General features: G+C 40.4%; 1 protein-coding gene across 3 annotated transcripts in view; it reads left to right on the top strand.

Annotated features, from left to right (window-relative positions):
* The window catches only part of SH3D19 (SH3 domain containing 19), a 202,895-nt gene that overhangs the window by 177,979 nt on the left and 6,772 nt on the right, over nucleotides 1-18,144 (top strand). For all 3 annotated transcript variants that reach the window (XM_030816235.1, XM_030816234.1, XM_030816236.1), the window contains 8 exons: nucleotides 161-301; nucleotides 4,681-4,753; nucleotides 6,653-6,783; nucleotides 9,637-9,695; nucleotides 11,821-12,023; nucleotides 12,673-12,725; nucleotides 16,688-16,874; nucleotides 17,341-17,438. In XM_030816235.1, coding sequence (XP_030672095.1) covers nucleotides 161-301; nucleotides 4,681-4,753; nucleotides 6,653-6,783; nucleotides 9,637-9,695; nucleotides 11,821-12,023; nucleotides 12,673-12,725; nucleotides 16,688-16,874; nucleotides 17,341-17,438 — 945 coding nt within the window. The remainder of the gene's footprint in view (nucleotides 1-160; nucleotides 302-4,680; nucleotides 4,754-6,652; nucleotides 6,784-9,636; nucleotides 9,696-11,820; nucleotides 12,024-12,672; nucleotides 12,726-16,687; nucleotides 16,875-17,340; nucleotides 17,439-18,144) is intronic.

Here is an 18,144-nt window from a genome sequence, read left to right as displayed (position 1 = left end):
AGAGCTCTTTCTTTACTGGTTAATGTAAAAAAAAATTTACTGGCCTCTGTTACTACCATTACACATTATTAAATGCTTTAGGCTCCAAAGATTAAAATGTGAAAATAATAATGTTTTATTAAATAATAATTGCTTCAGAGAGTGGTATTGTACCTTACAGCGTGGGGATGTACTTGTGATGCTGAAGCAGACGGAAAATAATTACTTGGAGTGCCAAAAGGGAGAAGACACTGGCAGAGTTCACCTGTCTCAAATGAAGATTATCACTCCAGTTGATGAACATCTTAGAAGCAGACCAAACGTAAGGAATTAATATTGTTACAGCCCTCATATCACACATAGCAGCACATTTCATGGAACTATTAATTATATCTCATCTTCAGGTTTTTATTAGCACATTTGTTTTAACCAGAGTAAAAATTACAGTAGCATTTTATTCCACTTTTAGAATAAATTACCACTAAGAGACTTGCCACTGCCATACTACTAATCACTTCGATACAGAGTGACTACCCTGTGTTTTGTTTTCTTCACTGCACTCCAGCCTGGGCCATAGAGCGAGACTCTGTCTTGAAAAAAAATACAAATAAAAAAATAAAGTAAATATGAAAAATAATAGTGATCAAGTAAAATACTTGGTTTGCCATTCATCCTAGTTTTCATAATCTTTTCCCATTTTTTTCTTCTTAGAGGGCAGTTTATCTTTTGAAGTTTGCTAAGAAACTAAAAAATTGTATTTGGAGAGCAGAGGAGATGTGTGTTAAGGTAGCTTCTGCTGGCATATGAAATCCTTCCTTTAGCTCCCACGGGGCGAGTCCTCCACTGACTCATTTTCTCTGTTTTGGTACAGCATTATCCATCTCTCATAGCTGTCCTTCCTCTTTCAGAACACACTCATGGCAACAGTGGGAGTTACACTGCCAAAAAGCTTTCCTTTGTGAAAAATAGAAGCTAAAAAAAATTAGAATTTTTTTTGTTTTCTTTTTTTCTTTTTTTTTTTTTTTGAGACAAGGTCTCATTCTGTTGCCCAGGCTGAAGTGCAGTGGTATGATCACTACAGCCTTGCCCTTCCCGGCTCAAGCAATTCTCCCACCTCAGCCTCCTGAGTAGCTGGGACTACAGGTGTGCACCACTATGCCTGGCAATTTTTAAAATTTTTTGTAGAGACAGGGTCTCACTGTGTTGCCAGGGCTGGTCTGAAACTCTTGGGCTAAGCCATCTGCCTGCATGGGCCTCCCAGAGTGTTCAGATTACAGGTATGGGTCACCATGCCCAGCCAAAAGTTAGTCTTTTATAACAGTGCAAAGTTCTTTCCACCTTAAATACCACCTTCTCATCTTTTACTATAGACTTGCAGAGAGTTGGCCTCTGATGGGCAGCTATTGGTGATAATGAAATGAATCCTCCTTTATGCTTCTGGGTTCATGGCTATTGTTACATTTTTTTAAAATAAAACCTACCTATTTGAAAACCTAGTTTTAAGGTAAATATCTCTACGAATGTGTTGTACTTTCCTGTAACTTGGCAAACAGAGAATATTGAATGAATATGACCAGTTGTGGTTGAATCAGACAGATCATGGGAAAAGTGGAAGGTTGTTGCCTGGTACGTGGTTGAGACCCCAGACCTGGGTTTCAGGGAAGTGGAATTTGGTTCCCCTTCCACCTTCTTTGGTGGTTATTTAACTTCTCTAAACTTTATCTTTTTAACGTGTGAGATAACTGCCCACAGAGTTGTCTTCAGAGTTGACAGATATATGATTTTGTTTGTGTAAAAGTCCAGAATAGATAAATCCATAGAGACAGAAAGTAGACTACTGGTTGCCTGGGGCTGAGGGGAGGGTAACTGGAGAGTGACACCTAATTAGTAGGAGGTTTCTTTGGGGAGTGATAAAAATGTTCTGCACTTTGGTTATGGTGATGGTTGGATAATTCTATGAATATACTACAGCCATGTTCACTTTCAGTGGGTAAATTTTATTGTATGTGGGTTATATCTCAAAGATGTTTAACAAATTCATTGAGCTAATGCATATAAGGTATTTAACACAGTGAGTAGCACATAGTGAATGAGCAGTAAATATTAGCTATTCTTAATATTAGAAAACCATTTGCATTAGCAGTTATAGTCATATTAGAAAGATCTTCGCATTATGTTATATTTACCTACCAGATACCTACCCTAGTGATGTGGTCTGAATTGTATGGACTGCTTGTTGGCAACCTGTCTAGCCTGTTCCTCTTGCCCTTCACCTGCTAGGCTGGGTTGATGAGCAGCATTGCCAGTGATATCCACACATTGAAGGCAGAGAAGGGAAAATGTGTGATTGGGAGGCACAAATTATCCCCTCCCTCCAAGGATTGGTTTATGTTTAGGCGTCTGGTCCATTTGGAGATTTCGTGTTTGGTGTGTGGTAGGTCTCTGACATCATTTTTTCCAAACGGATAGGCATCTAGCCTAATACCACTTATTGAATAGTAATTCCTTTTTCTCCACAGATGTAAATCAGAAAAAAATGAAAATCACACATGCACATGTATAACACATTACATAAATAATAATTAATTTGTTTAACTTTTTTTGGAGAGAGTCACTCAGTCATCCAAGTCAGAGTATAGTGGCACAGTCATAGCTCACTGCAGCCTCGAGTTCCTGGGCTCAAGAGATCCTCACACCTCTGCATCCCTAATAGCTGGGACCACAGGGGTGTATCACCATGCCTGGCTAATTTTTTATTTTTTTGTAGATATGGCATTTCTTATGTTGTCCATGCTGAATAATTATTAAAAGCCACTCCAGGCTGGTCATGGTGGCTCAGGCCTGTAATCCCAGCAGTTTGGGAGGCCAAGACGGGTGGATCACCTGAGCCCAGGAGTTTGAGACCAGCCTGGGCAACATGGCGAGACCCCATCTCTACAAAAAATACAAAAATTAGCCAGGCATGGTAGTGCTTGTCTGTAGTCCCAGCTACTTTGGGGACTGAAGTGGGAGGATAACTTAACCTCTGGAGGTCAAGGCTGCAGTGAGCTGTGATTGTGCCACTACACTACAGCCTAGGTGATAGAGCAAGACCCTGTGTCAAAGAAAAAAAAGCCATGTCAGACCTAAAATATCTCAGAATTCATGAAATTTCTATATTGCTCATTTATTTAGAGAAAAGCATTAAGCAGTCCATGAAAAAATGTTAGGGTCTTCTTAGTAAGCTAATATAGTAAGCTACATTAGCCATTAGAGTCTTAAGTTATATTTCAGTTTACCTAACTTGAGAGAATGAAAGTTTTGTTTCTGCAGGTGCATTTTGGTTGAAAGAGCAGCTGAGATTTAGAAAAGATCTCAGCAAAGGTGCTGCAGGGTTGAAATGGAGAAAGTGGACCATCACTCACAGTGCACTGCAATCAGCCTGGTGCATCATGGCCAGGGGAAGGGCAAAGGTACAGATGTGTTAGGATGTCTCTAAGGGGACAAGAGTTATTAGAGGAGGTGAAGAGACAAGAAAGGGCACAAAAATCTGCCTTTATTTATTTCACAGGCTTGCCAGTGTTGAAGAGTGTTAAGTTATAACTCCAACTAATATCCTTCAGTGGGATTTGATGAAGATGAGCATAAGCCTGTCTCTTGATATAAAGAAACTAAGAATAACAATTGCTAGTCAATAAGAAGAGGTCACTCTTCAGCTTTGCCTTCTCTGGCCAATCTAGGCATTTGGCTAGATGGATAGAGAATGTTAGATTGTTTTTGCTAATTTATTTAGAAATACTGTTGAATAAACCATTCAGATTAAATACAAAATGCAGACCAGGCATGGGAGGTAGCATTGCTTTCAAATTAGAAAAAGCACTTAGTTAAGTGGTAATAAATGAAATGGATTTTACTTTTTGTGAATTACACTTCTGTGGAAAGTCATTAGCTCCTTTTGTTACAAAAGGCAAGAGCATAAATCATAGAACTTTCTTCTTATCCCATCCTAATAAAGGCACAACTTTTAAGACTCTGTCTTGATCGGCCTGGCGCGGTGGCTCACGCCTGTAATCCCAGCACTTTGGGAGGCCGAGGTGGGCGGATCACAAGGTCAGGAGATCGAGACTACGGTGAAACCCCGTCTCTACTAAAAATACAAAAAATTAGCCGGGCGTAGTGGTGGGTGCCTGTAGTCCCAGCTACTCAGGAGGCTGAGGCAGGAGAATGGCGTGAACCTGGGAGGCGGAGCTTGCAGTGAGCCGAGATTGTGCCACTGTGCTCCAGCCTGGGCAACAGAGCAAGACTCCGTCTCAAAAAAAAAAAAAAAAAAAAAAGACTCTGTCTTGATCACAATTTTAAGGAAAAAGCTGTCCTTGAAAGGGAAAGAGGTCAAAAACCACTACTTTGGGGTAGAATAGATACTGTTTAAAAATAAATAAACAGTTCCCTTTTCTTTTACTCTCTCAGCTTATAAAAGCAAAAAGAAAACATACTGGGGGATATTTTAATTGAGATTTTCATCCTCCCTTGGCAAGAACACATTCTTCTTCAACTTGATAATAATTCCCTTGTTTGGCTCAACTGCGTGGTTTGCGTCATATACTCATAATGTAATTGTGTCAAGAGGACTCTAATGAGAAAAAAAAAAATTAGTCTCAGAGTGAATAATAAATCCACCATCTATCCTGCACACTTCATTCACAGCCCTTTTTTCCCCCTAAGGATCCAAGCCACGCTCAGAAGCCTGTTGACAGTGGTGCTCCTCATGCTGTCGTTCTTCATGATTTCCCAGCAGGTAAGGATGTAAATAATACAGTGGGAGAACCACAGGATCCAGGAGTAAGTCTTTTTCCCCGCTGGGGGTTAGCCTCTCAAGGACATCCTTCTTCATTTTCTGTGCCTATAGAGTCCTAGACTGGAGAGGTCATCTTATCCAGGACTCCACTTCAAGAAGGGTTGATTGGACCAGCCATTCCAGAAAGCTTAGTTGTATACCCTTGCCTTTGAAGCTCCCTGAGAAAGAGAAAGAGAGAGAGAGAGAGAGAGAGAGAGACTTTCCCTTACAAATGAACATTGCAAATTGCCTACCAGTCATAAACTTTTTAACTCTTTCAAAATAGTGGGTACTAGGCTGGGTGCAGTGGCTCACGCCTGTAATCCCAGCACTTTGGGAGGCTGAGGCAAGCGGATCATGAGGTCAGGAGATCAAGACCATCCTGGCTAACACAGTGAAACCCTGTCTCTACTAAAAATACAAAAAATTAGCTGGGCGTGGTGGCAGGCGCCTGTAGTCCAGCTATTCGGGAGGCTGAGGCAGGAGAATGGCGTGAACCCGGGAGGCGGAGGTTGCAGTGAGCTGAGATTGCGCCACTGCACTCCAGCCTGGGGGACAGAGCGAGACTCCGTCTCAAAAAAGAAAAAAAAAATAGTGGGTACTAATTAACAATTGTAATGTCGCTGGGCACGGTGGCTTACACCTGTAATCTCAGCACTTTGTGAGGCCGAGGCGGATGGATCACGTGAAGTCAGGAGTCCAGACCAGTCTGACCAACATGTTGAAACCCTGTCTCTATAAATACAAAAAAGTAGCTGAGCGTGGTGATGCATGCCTGTAATCCCAGCTACTTGGGAGGCTGAGTCAGGAGAATCGCTTGAACCTGGGAGGCAGAGGTTGCAGTGAGCTGAGATTGTGCCATTGCACCCTGGGCAACAAGTGCAAAACCCCGTCTCAAAAAACAACAAAAAAAAACAATTGTAATAAAGTTCATCCTAACTTAATAACTGAAGTTCTTTTGTCTTCAAAGTTGTCTCAGCTGCTACTTACCTATGAGATCAAAGTAATTTTATTTATTTATTTATATTTTTGTGAGACAAGATCTTGCTCTGTCGCCTAGGCTTGAGTGCAGTGGCGCAATCACTATAACCTTGAACTCCTGGACTCAAGTGATCCTCCTCCCTCAGCTTCCCCAGTAGCTAGGACTACAGGGGTACCACTACACCTGGCTAATTTTTTTTTTTCCTAGGGACATGGTCTCGCTGTGTTGCCCAGGCTGGTCTTGAACTCCTGGCCTCAAGTGATCCTCCCACCTTAGCTTCTTAAAGTGCTGAGATAACAGGCATGAGCCGCCCATGCCCACCCATAATATAAATACTTTTGTAATAATTTTTAAAATACGCTTCATATCCAAGGCTGCAAATAACTCCTGATTTACTTACAATCTCTTCTTATCCACTTGATAGGCTGATTTTTGTTTTGGTATGGGTAAACTTATTTGCCAAAGAGTTGTAGTACTCCTTTAGTTAATATTTGAAATTAAAATGGTTTTTAAGCATGATTGAGAATAATAAGAATATTATACCATGTCTATAAACTTTTTTCATTGTTCAGTGTGTATTCAGCATGGGTTTATATTGGCACAGTAGGAAACATTTGCTAACACAATAGTGTTTTTTTCAACCATTTCCCATCAATCAAAACATGGTAAATATATCTAATTTGGTCTTTAAAAAGGGAGCTCATAACAATGTCCAAAAAAAGAATAGCATTTTTTAAGTCAATTTGATTAGTATAATCTGTTCTCAGAATTAGTGGAACATAACTGCCTCAGTGGACACAACTAAATGCTACTTTGTGCTTTTATCAAATCTACAACCAGGATAATTTATCATACATAACTATAATTTTATATTACAGAGCAAGTTGATGATTTGAACCTCACTTCTGGAGAAATTGTTTATCTTCTGGAGAAGATAGATACAGATTGGTACAGAGGGAACTGTAGAAACCAGATTGGCATATTTCCTGCCAATTATGTCAAAGTGATTGTAAGTGGGTTGTATTTGTTTTAATTTGGTCATATACTCAGTGGGTTCTATGTGACTTGTAGGTTGGAAAAAATAACTAGAAACCCAGATTCTAGTTCTCTCTTTTTCATTGATTCATTTGGCATTTGGAAAATTCAAAAATAAAGATTTGGTGAACTAGGTGATGGTTAATTATTATATTATGGGGTGTTAAAACTTAATGCCTAAATGCTGTCTGAAATCCTAAAGTGAAAGACCACCACAGGTCAACTGGTGAATCAGCTGTTCTTGGAGAGTTGTTAAGCACTTAAGGATATATGGTAATTCTCTGAGACATTTAGTGAACATGAATTCAGTGATACTAGCTTATCCTGTAGAGATGTTCTCTGAGGTTATGGTACCACTTCTTTTCTTTGGAGTACATTTTGGTTTGAGTTTCTTTCATCTTTTCCATTCTTATTTATCTCCGTCTTTTAAAAAAAAAACCTATTTAGGAATACAGAAGTATTTGTATTGGAGATAGTGGTTCATTAATGGTTGTACCCACAAAATAATTTCTAATCTGATTAGGAAAATTATATTAAAGCACCAGAATTTTATATACCCTCACGGCCTAACTTGTGAAAGCATTCCTGTGTGTGAGAGCTGTGTGTAAGCCCAGATGGCTGTGTGAAACATGGGGATAAAATCAGACTGCCCTGACACATTTGTATCAATTGGAATAGGATGACTCGGTCCCTGATGTAACTTACTGATACTGTGAAATATCAATAAATCTAGCTTAATAGCATTAACAGCTTATTTGGAAGGAAAAAGTAAATAAATTCCATTACATCAGAAAATTAGAAAACAAGACTAACAGAAAATCTGAATTCTTCTAATAGAAATGAATTTGAGTCTCTTGGATTATGAAGGGTAGGCATTAAAAATTGTCCAGTGTATCTATGCCTTGATTCTTTGGAGAAATTCTGTAAATGAATATTAAGAATAATGTTTGTTTTAGCACTCTTCCTCATTTTTCTTCTGCCCAATGTAGGAGTACTTTAGAAAGCACAATTACCACACTGAAATCAATCACACAGAATCTGCCACATTATTGGTATGTGTTATTTCGAAGCCCACAAGTTTAAAAAATTGTTTTAAAACTTCAAACCTTTAAAATTCATCAAGAAGGCACTGATGGTCGGGCCTGGTGGCTCAAGCCTGTAATCCTAGCACTTTGGGAGGCTGAGGTGGGCGGATCACGAGGTCAGGAGTTCGAGACCATCCTGGCTAACATAGTGAAACCCTGTCTCTACTAAAAATACAAAAAAATTAGCAGGGCATGGTGGCGGGCGCCTGTAGTCCCAGCTACTCAGGAGGCGGAGCTTGCAGTGAGCCGAGATGGTGCCACTGCACTCCAGCCTGGGGGACAGAGCCAGACTCTGTCTCAAAAAAAAAAAAAAAAAGGCACTGATTTATTTAATATAAACCTCAAGCTTTAAGTAGTTTTAGATTGCATGCATTATAGCCAAATATTTTATTACAACCCAGCCCTCCTCTACTGAGCCTTGTAAATGAGATATTAAGTGCTTGGCTGGGCACAGTGGCTCATGCCTGTAATCCCAACACTTTGGGAGGCTGAGGCGGTAGGATCCCTTGAGCTCAGGAGTTCAAGACCAGCCTGGGCAACATAGTGAGACCCTGTCCCCACGAAAAGTTGAAAAATTAAGTGGGCATGGTGTCACGCGTGTGTACTCCCAGCTATTTGGGAGGCTGAAGTGGGAGGATGGTGTGAGCATGGGAGGGCAAGGCTACATTGAGCCGTGATCACGCCACTGCACTCCAGCCTGGGCAACAGAGTGAGACCCTGTCTCAAAAAATAAATAAATAAAATAAAACAAAGTGCTTGCCACTTAGTTTGCTAAATACAGATTCCTTTCTTCCCTATTCATGTTGAAGGGGGAAAATATTTCAGTTATAAATGTGAATAGAATCCACAAGTTGTTTTTGTTTTGTTTTGTTTTGTTTTTGAGACAGTCTCACTGTTGTCACCCAGGCCAAGCTAGTCTCGAACTCCTGATCCTCCCAAAGTGCTGGGATTACAGGCATGACCCACTGTGCCCAGCCCGAGAATCCAAAGTTTTATTGAAGTGTTTTATCTTGGGGTCAGAGAAGTATTGCAGGATTCTACCAACACTTGGAGTAGGTGTGGTAGGGCTAATGCGTGGCACTGTGAATGCCTAGTGCCTGATTTCTATCTTAAGTCCTTAGCTGCGGTTTTCAACCTGGAGAATATGGGATAGAGCTGGCAGGGTGCGGCAGCTCACACCTATAATTCCAGCACTTTGGGAGGCCAAGGCAGGCAGATTGCTTTGAGTCCAAGAGTTCAAGACCAGCCCAGGCAACAATGGTGAAACCCTGTCTCTACTAAAAATACAAAAATTAGCTGGGTGTGGTGGTGCACACCTGTAGTCCCAGCTACTTGTGGGGGCTAAAGCAAGAGGATCACTTGAGGCTGGGAGGTCGAGGCTGCAGTGAGTTCTGATTGTGCCATTGCACTCCAGCCTGGGTGACAGAGTAAGACCCTGTCTCAAAAAAAAAAAAAGGGATAGAGAAAATTCGGTCAGAATTAGAGTGATATTAATGTGGTTATTCCAGTAAATAAGAGAATTGACTGGCTACTCAAGGAAGGCTACTTCACAACTTACACTTTTTTTTAATCCAAATTCAGGATTTTTTTTACCATTTAGCACCTGTAGTTCCTCTTAATCAGATTAACACCTAGCTAAACCGATCGATTTCAGTCATGTACTTTCTAATTACTTAACCTTACATTTATCTTATGAACATCTGAAAAATATATAATTGTTGCCTTGATTTTGTCTTTACTAGATTGATATTCCAGAAGGAGGAAGTGGGAAAAGAGAATCTGTTTCATCTCATTGTGTTAAGTAAGTTTTATTTGTGTTCTTTTGCACAAAATACAAAGGAGATAACCATCTATATCATGAAGAATTATCAAGCTTAAAACACTCCAAGGCCAGGCATGGTGGCTCAGACCTGTATCCCAGTACTTTGGGAAGCTGAGGTGGGAGGATTGCTTGAGGCCAGGAGTTCAAGGCTAACCTCGGCCACATAGCAAGAACCCATCTCTATTATTTATTTATTCTTTATTTTAAAAGAAAACACTTCACATGGTGATAATTCGGATTCTCATTGTGTCTTTTTAGTTACAAAGAAAACTTGTTTAAAAGGTGACAATGGGTTAAAATTCCGATGAAAGTACATCATGAGCCTGCTGATAGAAGCTTATCTAAGCAACTCTCCAACATCAGTGCAGGCCATAGAGAAAGCAGCAAAGCACAGTCTATGCCAATGCTTCCTGCAGCCTGGTCTCAGCATGAGCAGAGATAGTTTCATCAATTTTTTTTTTTTTTTTTTTTGAGACGGAGTCTTCGCTCTGTCACCCAGGCTGGAGTGCAGTGGCGCAATCTCGGCTCACTGCAAGCTCTGCCTCCTGGGTTCACGCTATTCTCCTGCCTCAGCCTCTCTGAGTAGCTGGGACTACAGGCGCCTGCCAACACGCCTGGCTAATTTTTTGTATTTTTAGTAGAGACAGGGTTTCATCGTGGTCTCGATCTCCTGACCTCGTGATCCGCTCGCCTCGGCCTCCCAAAGTGCTGGGATTACAAGCGTGAGCCACCGTGCCCGGCCAAGTTTCATTATTTACTGCATTTTATTTTGGCCTTCTGGTGTTTACCCAGTTTTTAGAAGGTTCAAGTATTTTTGTCATGAGAAATAATTAAATCCTATAGAAATATGAATCCTACAATAACTGCTAGACATTTTGTATGTTTTTGTTTTTAAGAGGAACTAGAAGAAAGTGAAGAAAGAGTTAAGTTGAAGGGATTTTCCTTTATCTCTGAGGACCTTTCTCTGAATTTATATACCCTTTTATGTGTCGTTGTAACTCCTTTGTGATTTAAAACACGGCCACAATGCAATTTTATATTCTAGTTAAATGAGCAAATTAATAGAATTCATTACCTGCCGAAGACTGTAAACCTGTCTATGAATAGGTCAGACATAAGGAGATGCTCCCAGAGGACTTCAGAAAACAAATGCAAAGGTTATCACAAATAAGAAAACTTCTGATCCACAACAGTTGAATTCTATTTCAGATTCAGTTTTTCTCTATTTTTAAGCAGCATATACTGTGTCTCAGCAGGTTGAATTTGAAGTGGGCTTTTAACAGTCATTGACCCATTGATCTGACTTAAATCAGAATTCTATTAGAGCTAGAATCAACCTTTTGCTTCTCCTTAGCCTGTTGCTATTGAAACTTCCTTTCTAAATCCCCAAATCTAGGGATTAGTATTAAAATACACCTTCTAGAAACACAATTTTATCTCTACTTGTATCTTATTTTCAGTCAAAATTGCAGATCATGTAAGGATTGTTCCAAATATCAGAAATGAAGCCCTTTTAAAGGAGATACAAAAATCATTTTTAAAGCCAACAGAGTTAGGTCCAAGACTGTGTATTATGATATGCCGAGTTTCTGTTTTCTTTAAACCTTCTCCTAGTTTTTCAGGCCAGCTCACTGATTGAGCATCTGTTGAGCATCGACTTTGCCCAGCTGATGCCCATGGCATTCTGCCCTGATTAGTAGTCAGGAAATTTGATGAATTACCCTGAGATTCTCAGGGTTAGCACTCCTCAACTCCGTGCATTTATGATTGAAAGAGTTCAGACTGGACCATGGATTGCTGTGGCCCAAGGATACAAAATATGGAGACTGGGGAGTAAGGTGATCAAAAGACACAGCAGGGTAAACTAACCACCCAGCTGCATGCACTCTGTGACCTTGAGCTTTAGCCTTTCTGAATGAATAGGTTCATATCTGTTACTTAAAAGTGTAACTTACTCTTTTTCATGGAATAATTTCAAATTAGCCTAGTATACCTTATTCCATCGTAAACCCAGAATAAATATTTATTGAAAGACTGAATGAAGGTTTTTAAGCATTTTAAAAGCACTCTCTAGTCTAATCCACAAAATGTGTTCTTCATTCAGAGGCTCAAGATGTGTTGCTCGGTTTGAATATATTGGAGAGCAGAAGGATGAGTTGAGTTTCTCAGAGGGAGAAATTATTATTCTTAAAGAGTACGTGAATGAGGAATGGGCCAGAGGAGAAGTTCGAGGCAGAACTGGGATTTTCCCCCTGAACTTTGTGGAGCCTGTTGAGGATGAGCCCACCTCTGGTGCGAATGTTTTAAGTGAGTATAGAGAATTTTTTGTATTATGTTATGCCTAATTCAAATAAACCAAATAATATCATTATACTTAAGCTGTATAATAATCCATATTGCCATATTTTTACGGTAGAAGGAAAACTGATTTTAAAATGGGAATTTGTGTGGGATAGACATTATTTGTGGGCATCTCTCAAAGAGCTGGTTTTGGTATTTTAGGTAATTAGCAATAGCTTCATGTAAGAAATGGCAAAGAGGCTGGGTATGGTGGCTCAGACCTGTAATTCCAACACTTTGAGAGGCCACGGTGGGCGGATTGCCTGAGACCAGGAGTTCGAGGCTGCAGTGAGCTATGATTGTACCACTGCACTCCAGCCTGGGCAACAGAGCCAGACTCTGTATCTAATAAATAAATAGCAAAGACTTTTAAATGGAAATGAACTATAGACTGTTACTAATGTATGTAGACTATAAATAATTGTGTTTACAATTAACTAAACAAGCTCAGTGAAGTTAGTACAGGTTAACGCAACATAGGCTATACATGAAGAGACTGGAGTGGAATCCCAGACTCTTCACTCCCACCTCCCACCCCAACCATTTATTTTTAATACTATGTGGCCTTCACATCTAATGTTCTGACTTCTTGTGTTTGTTTGTTTTTTTAATGTAGGCACAAAGATACCACTGAAAACCAAAAAAGAAGATTCTGGCTCAAGCTCTCAGGTAGGCTGCTTGAACAGATGACTATAGTGACAGCCAGGTTCAAACTCTGGGAGGAATATTAAAATCATAATTTTCAAGAGAATATAGTATGAATTAATTTTTCAATTCATACAACAAATGTTTGTAATACATTCTTAGATGGTTAATATATTTTATATAGAGAGCTCATACAAAGACATGCAAACCCTGATAGAAAATGAAAACAGGCTGGGCACAGTGGCTCACGCCTGTAATCCCAACACTTTGGGAAGCCAAAGCAGATGGATTACCTGAGGTTAGGAGTTTGAGACCAGCCTGGCCAACATGGTGAAACCCGGTCTGTACTAAAAATACAAAAATTAACCAGGTGTGGTGGCGTGCACCTGTAGTCCCAGCTACTTGGAAGGCTGAAGCAGGAAAATAGCTTGAACCTGGCGGTGGAGGTTGCAGTGAGCCAAGATAGCGCCGCTGCATTCCAGCCTGGGTGACAGTGTGAGACTCTGTCTCAAAAAAGAAAGAAAGAAAGAAAATGATAAAACAGACATGATTAGAGAATTCATAAAAGAGGCTGGGCGCGGTGGCTTACGCTTGTAATCCCAGCACTTTGGGAGGCCAAGGCGGGCGGACCACGAGGTCAGGGGATCGAGACCACCCTGGCTAACACGGTGAAACCCCGTCTCTACTAAAAACACAAAAAAAATCAGCCGGGCGTGGTGGCGGGCGCCCGTATTCCCAGCTACCCGGAAGGCTGAGGCAGAAGAATGGTGTGAACCCGGGGGGTGGAGCTTGCAGTGAGCCAAGATTGCGCCACTGCACTCCAGCCTGGGAGACAGAGCAAGACTCTGCCTCAAAAAAAAAAAAAAAAAAAGAATTCATAAAAGAGATACAATAAGTGTCTAATATTGAAAAAATATTTAACCTTTCTAATAATCAAGAAAATATATAATGAAGCAGCAATAAAATACCATTTAACCTATTCAGTGCAGCTCAACACTAAACAAGCAATTATGAGCATGTGAGTGTTCAAAAAAAAGAGAGAAAGTACACATTATTATTTATCACCCTAAGAAAAGGATAAAAAATGAGATAGGGTTTTAGTCACAAAGATGAGCATAGTGCTAATATAATAAGAAAAAATTGGAAACAACCTAAATATGACCATTATTGGAAGAATATTCTAAAGCTATGAAAAACTAGATTTATCAAATAAAATAATTTTTTAAATGTCATGAGAGGAAACATAGGGAAAGGGGATATAAAATTGAATGTATAGCATAAAAAGACTGGAAGGAAATTATTCAAGTTATTAGTATTAAATTGCATCTAGGTAGTAAGATTATATACATGGGACGGTTTTTTTTTCCCCACTACTTCTTTTTTTTTTTTTTTGAGACAGAGTCTCACTCTGTCGCCCAGGCTGGAGTGCAGTGGCATGATCTTGGCTTACTGCAACCTCTGCTGCCGGGTTCAAGCGATTCTCCTGACTCAACCTCCCAAGTAGCTGGGTTTACAGGTGACTGCCACTGTGCTTTGCTAATTTTTGTAGTTTTAGCAGAAACGGGGTTTTACTATCTTGGCCAGGCTGGTCTTGAACTCCTGACCTTGTGATCCACCCACCTCAGCCTCCCAAAGTGCTGGGATTACTGGCATGAGCCACTGCGCCCGGCCTTCTCCATTTCTTTGTGCGTTTCTCAACTTTCCAAATATTTAGGAACATTTGTTTCATTTGTATAATGAGAAAGAGAAAAATGGTGGGTTAAAATTTTTACACTGTTCATCATGACTCCAGAAATGCTTAAAGGTACTAGGAATGTGGTGCCTTCTGTTGTTTTTTAGTTTTTTGTTGTTTTTGGTTTTATTTTGGTTTTTTTTGGTTTTTTTTTTTTTTTTTTTTTTGGTTTTTTTTGAGACAGGATCTCACTCTGACACCCAGGCTAAGTGCAGTGTCAAGGTCTCAGCTCATTGCAAGCTCTGCTTCCCAGGCTCAAGCAATCCACCTCAGCCTCCTAAGTAGCTGGGATGACAGGCACACACCACCACTCCCAGCTAATTTTTGTATTTTTTGTACACACGATCTCATTTTGTTGCCCAGGCTGGTCTCAAAATCCTGGGCTCAAGCACTCCATCTGCCTCAGCCTCCCAAGGTGCTAGGATTACAGGGGTGATCCACCACATCCGGCCTTCCATTGTTTTTAGTGACAAATTTAGAAGAGTTAAGCCTGATGGGATCATTGTGTTTGTGAAAATGTCACTTGTAATTGGCCTGTGTGTCCCTTAATTCTTTATCCCTACCCACTGATAAAGTGAAACAGGAAGGAAACTGACTACAGTTCTCCAAAAGGAAATGTTCACATGGTTGTTGCCTGCATTTTTGGAGAATGGTAAGTTCCATCCTTTAGGGTTGGTTACTCAAGTGCAGGAGCAAGAGGGCAAGGTTAGTGTTGTTTGCTTGCTTTTTGTTTTTGTTTTATAAGTCATCAGTTATTGAGCACTTAAGATGTGCCAGGCACTGGGCTAAATGTTAGACATGCATTGTCTCATTTAATCCTCTTAGTAACCCCAAGATGAAGCTGAGCCTCAGAGAAGAGAAGCGTCTTGCCCAGTGTCAAGAAGTTAAGAAGTGGCAGAACTGGGTCTGGAACCCTTGCCTGTGTAGCTCCCAAGCCTTTGTCCCTGCCAGGCGCTGAGGCTCACTCCTGTAATCCCAGCACCTTGGGAGGCCAAGGCAGGTGGATCGCTTCAGGCCAGGAGGTTGAGAACAGCCTGGCCAACATGGTGAAACCCCGTCTCTACTAAAAATACAAAAATTAGCTGGGCGTGGTGGTGCGCACCTGTAGTCCTAGCTAATCGGGAGGCTGAGGCAGGAGAATTGCTTGAACCCGGGAGGCGGAGGTTGCATTGAGCCAAGATTGCGTCATTGCCCTTCAGCCTGGGCGACAGAGCGAGACTCCATCTCGAAAGAAAAAAGCCTTTTCATTATCCTCTACTGCCTGCTTGAGCCTCTTGAACATAGGGTTCCCATCCCAAATTGGCAGAGCTGCGTCTTCACAGAGCAAAACCTTTCTCTAATGTGCCTGGGATAAAAGCGTTCTTACACTAGCCCACCACATCTGGGTGTTATCCTGCCAATCTTAGAGTTAACTACAACTCATAAAATTAAAAGTGTGAATTAATGAAGTTCTGTGCTATGGACTCTATAATAGTCTCTGAATCAAGTAAAGACCTGGGAATTAATAGACCCACCCATTCTGATCCTTCCTAATTTAAATAAAGAAGAGCTTCACTGATAATTAGGTACTTTATCAGAATTTTTTCATAGTGTCAAATACTATGCATAAATATTTTATGTTTTTACCTAATTCTTTAATATAACAATATAATAGGTCATATTAAGAAAAAAGTTTTTTGGCTGAGTGAGGTGGATCATGCCTGTAATCCCAGAACTTTGAGAGGGTGGGAGGATCACTTGAGCCAAGAGTTCAAGACCAGCCTGGGCAACATAGACACCTCATCTCTGCAAAAATAAAATAAAATTAAATAGCTGAGTGTGGTGGCTGCACCTGTAGTCCCAGCTACTCGGGAGGCTGAGGAGGGAGGATTGCCCGAGCCCAGGAAGTCAAGGCTTCAGTGAGCTATGATTCTGCCACTGTACTCCATCCTGGGTTACTAAGTAAGAACTTGGCTCAGAAAAGAAAAGAAAAAAAAGGAAAAAAGTGTTTGCTTAAGCTTTGTGTATCCCTTAAAAGCAGAAAAGCCACAAATTCACACTTGTCATTTAGAGTTATAATTTAAGAAAAAATTATTGGAAACTTTTATTTCTGAAACTTGACAGCAACATAAAGTATTAGATAATTTAAAGAAGCCTTCACGCTTTGAAATCTTAAGACCCCTTAGCTTTTTTTTCCCCACTACTTTTTAAGCTTTGTAGAACTCAATTTCAAATAAAATCTTACACTTCTGACCACACTTCTAATTGATAACAGGTTAACAGTCTTTCTGCAGAATGGTGTGAAGCTCTTCACAGTTTTACAGCAGAGACCAGTGATGACTTATCGTTCAAGAGGGGAGACCGGATCCAGATTCTGGAACGTCTGGATTCTGACTGGTGCAGGGGCAGACTGCAGGACAGGGAGGGGATCTTCCCAGCAGTGTTTGTGAGGCCCTGCCCAGGTATGACAACCGCAAGACATGAATGCTACTCCTCACGGGGAGCCTGACACCTTCAAAACTATATACATTCCTTTCCCCTCTGGCCATGCTCAGTTTGTCCGTCTGTATTTGAAAGAGTTGATACATGAAGTTATGCAAACTTCATTCATATACTTTGTTAGAGTTATAGAAAAAAAAGATAAAAATGTCTTCACTAAATAATGGCTAATTCCATCAAATAAATATAGTTTATGTAATTTTATGTAATTTTTCCCTGCTAAGAGAACATTGTTCATCTTTTTGAAAGTTAAATAAGTTCAAAATTAATTGAACATATGTTTTTAAAAATGTTTTTCTTTGCCTAATATCACTACCTCTGAAGAGAAGATACTATGTTTTTAGAGCAATAAGTGTTTTTTAAAAAATGTTAGATTTGTGTTTTAGTCCACTGTGTTTCTATATATTTAAATTTTTTATGTCTTCACAGCTGAGGCAAAAAGTATGTCGGCCATAGTACCGAAGGGGAGGAAGGCCAAAGCCTTATATGATTTCCGAGGGGAGAATGAAGATGAACTTTCCTTCAAGGTCAGAATGTGTATCTCTTCATAACTGCATTAAGCACTATAATTTTTGAAATGTTTTCCTTTGAAGGATGGAACGTTTGGGTGGAATATTGATCTTTACTCAAGAATGAAGCAATCTCAGACCCTAATTCTATAGGAAGACATTAGAGAAAGTGAATAGTGCAAATAGGCCTGTTAATTTACAGTATCAACCAGGCATTAAGGTACTTAGAGAAAACCTTGGCTTTACACCCCCATACATCCCCAAAGTAATCTCTTGTTCCTTGGTCTTATATCATCAGATCTCAGTAATATTAGGGTTTTTATCAGTAGCCCTGGTAACAGATGACTGTCTACATGGCCCTGCAAGCCTGCCATTGATATGTCTTTGAAGTTGATGGAGAATCAGATAGCACCTGCTACAATTTGCACTAGTAGCATAGTAGCCTTATAAGACACTAAATTCCTTTGGGAGGCCGAGGCAGGCGGATCACGAGGTCAGGAGATTGAGACCATCCTGGCTAACACGGTGAAACCCCGTGTCTACTAAAAATAAAAAAAAAATTAGCCTGGCGTGCTGGCGGGCGCCTGTAATCCCAGCTGCTGAGGAGGCTGAGGCGGGAGAATGGCATGAACCCGGGAGGCGGAGCTTGCAGTGAGCCAAGATTGCACCACTGCACTCCAGCCTGGGCGACAGAGCAACACTCCTCTCAAAAAAAAAAAGAAGA

This window comes from Nomascus leucogenys, chromosome 7b, assembly GCF_006542625.1.
Source record: "Nomascus leucogenys isolate Asia chromosome 7b, Asia_NLE_v1, whole genome shotgun sequence".
Taxonomy (NCBI): Eukaryota; Metazoa; Chordata; class Mammalia; order Primates; family Hylobatidae; genus Nomascus; species Nomascus leucogenys.
Note: the sequence above shows the minus strand (reverse complement) of the source record. Positions and strands in the feature narration are given on the sequence as shown.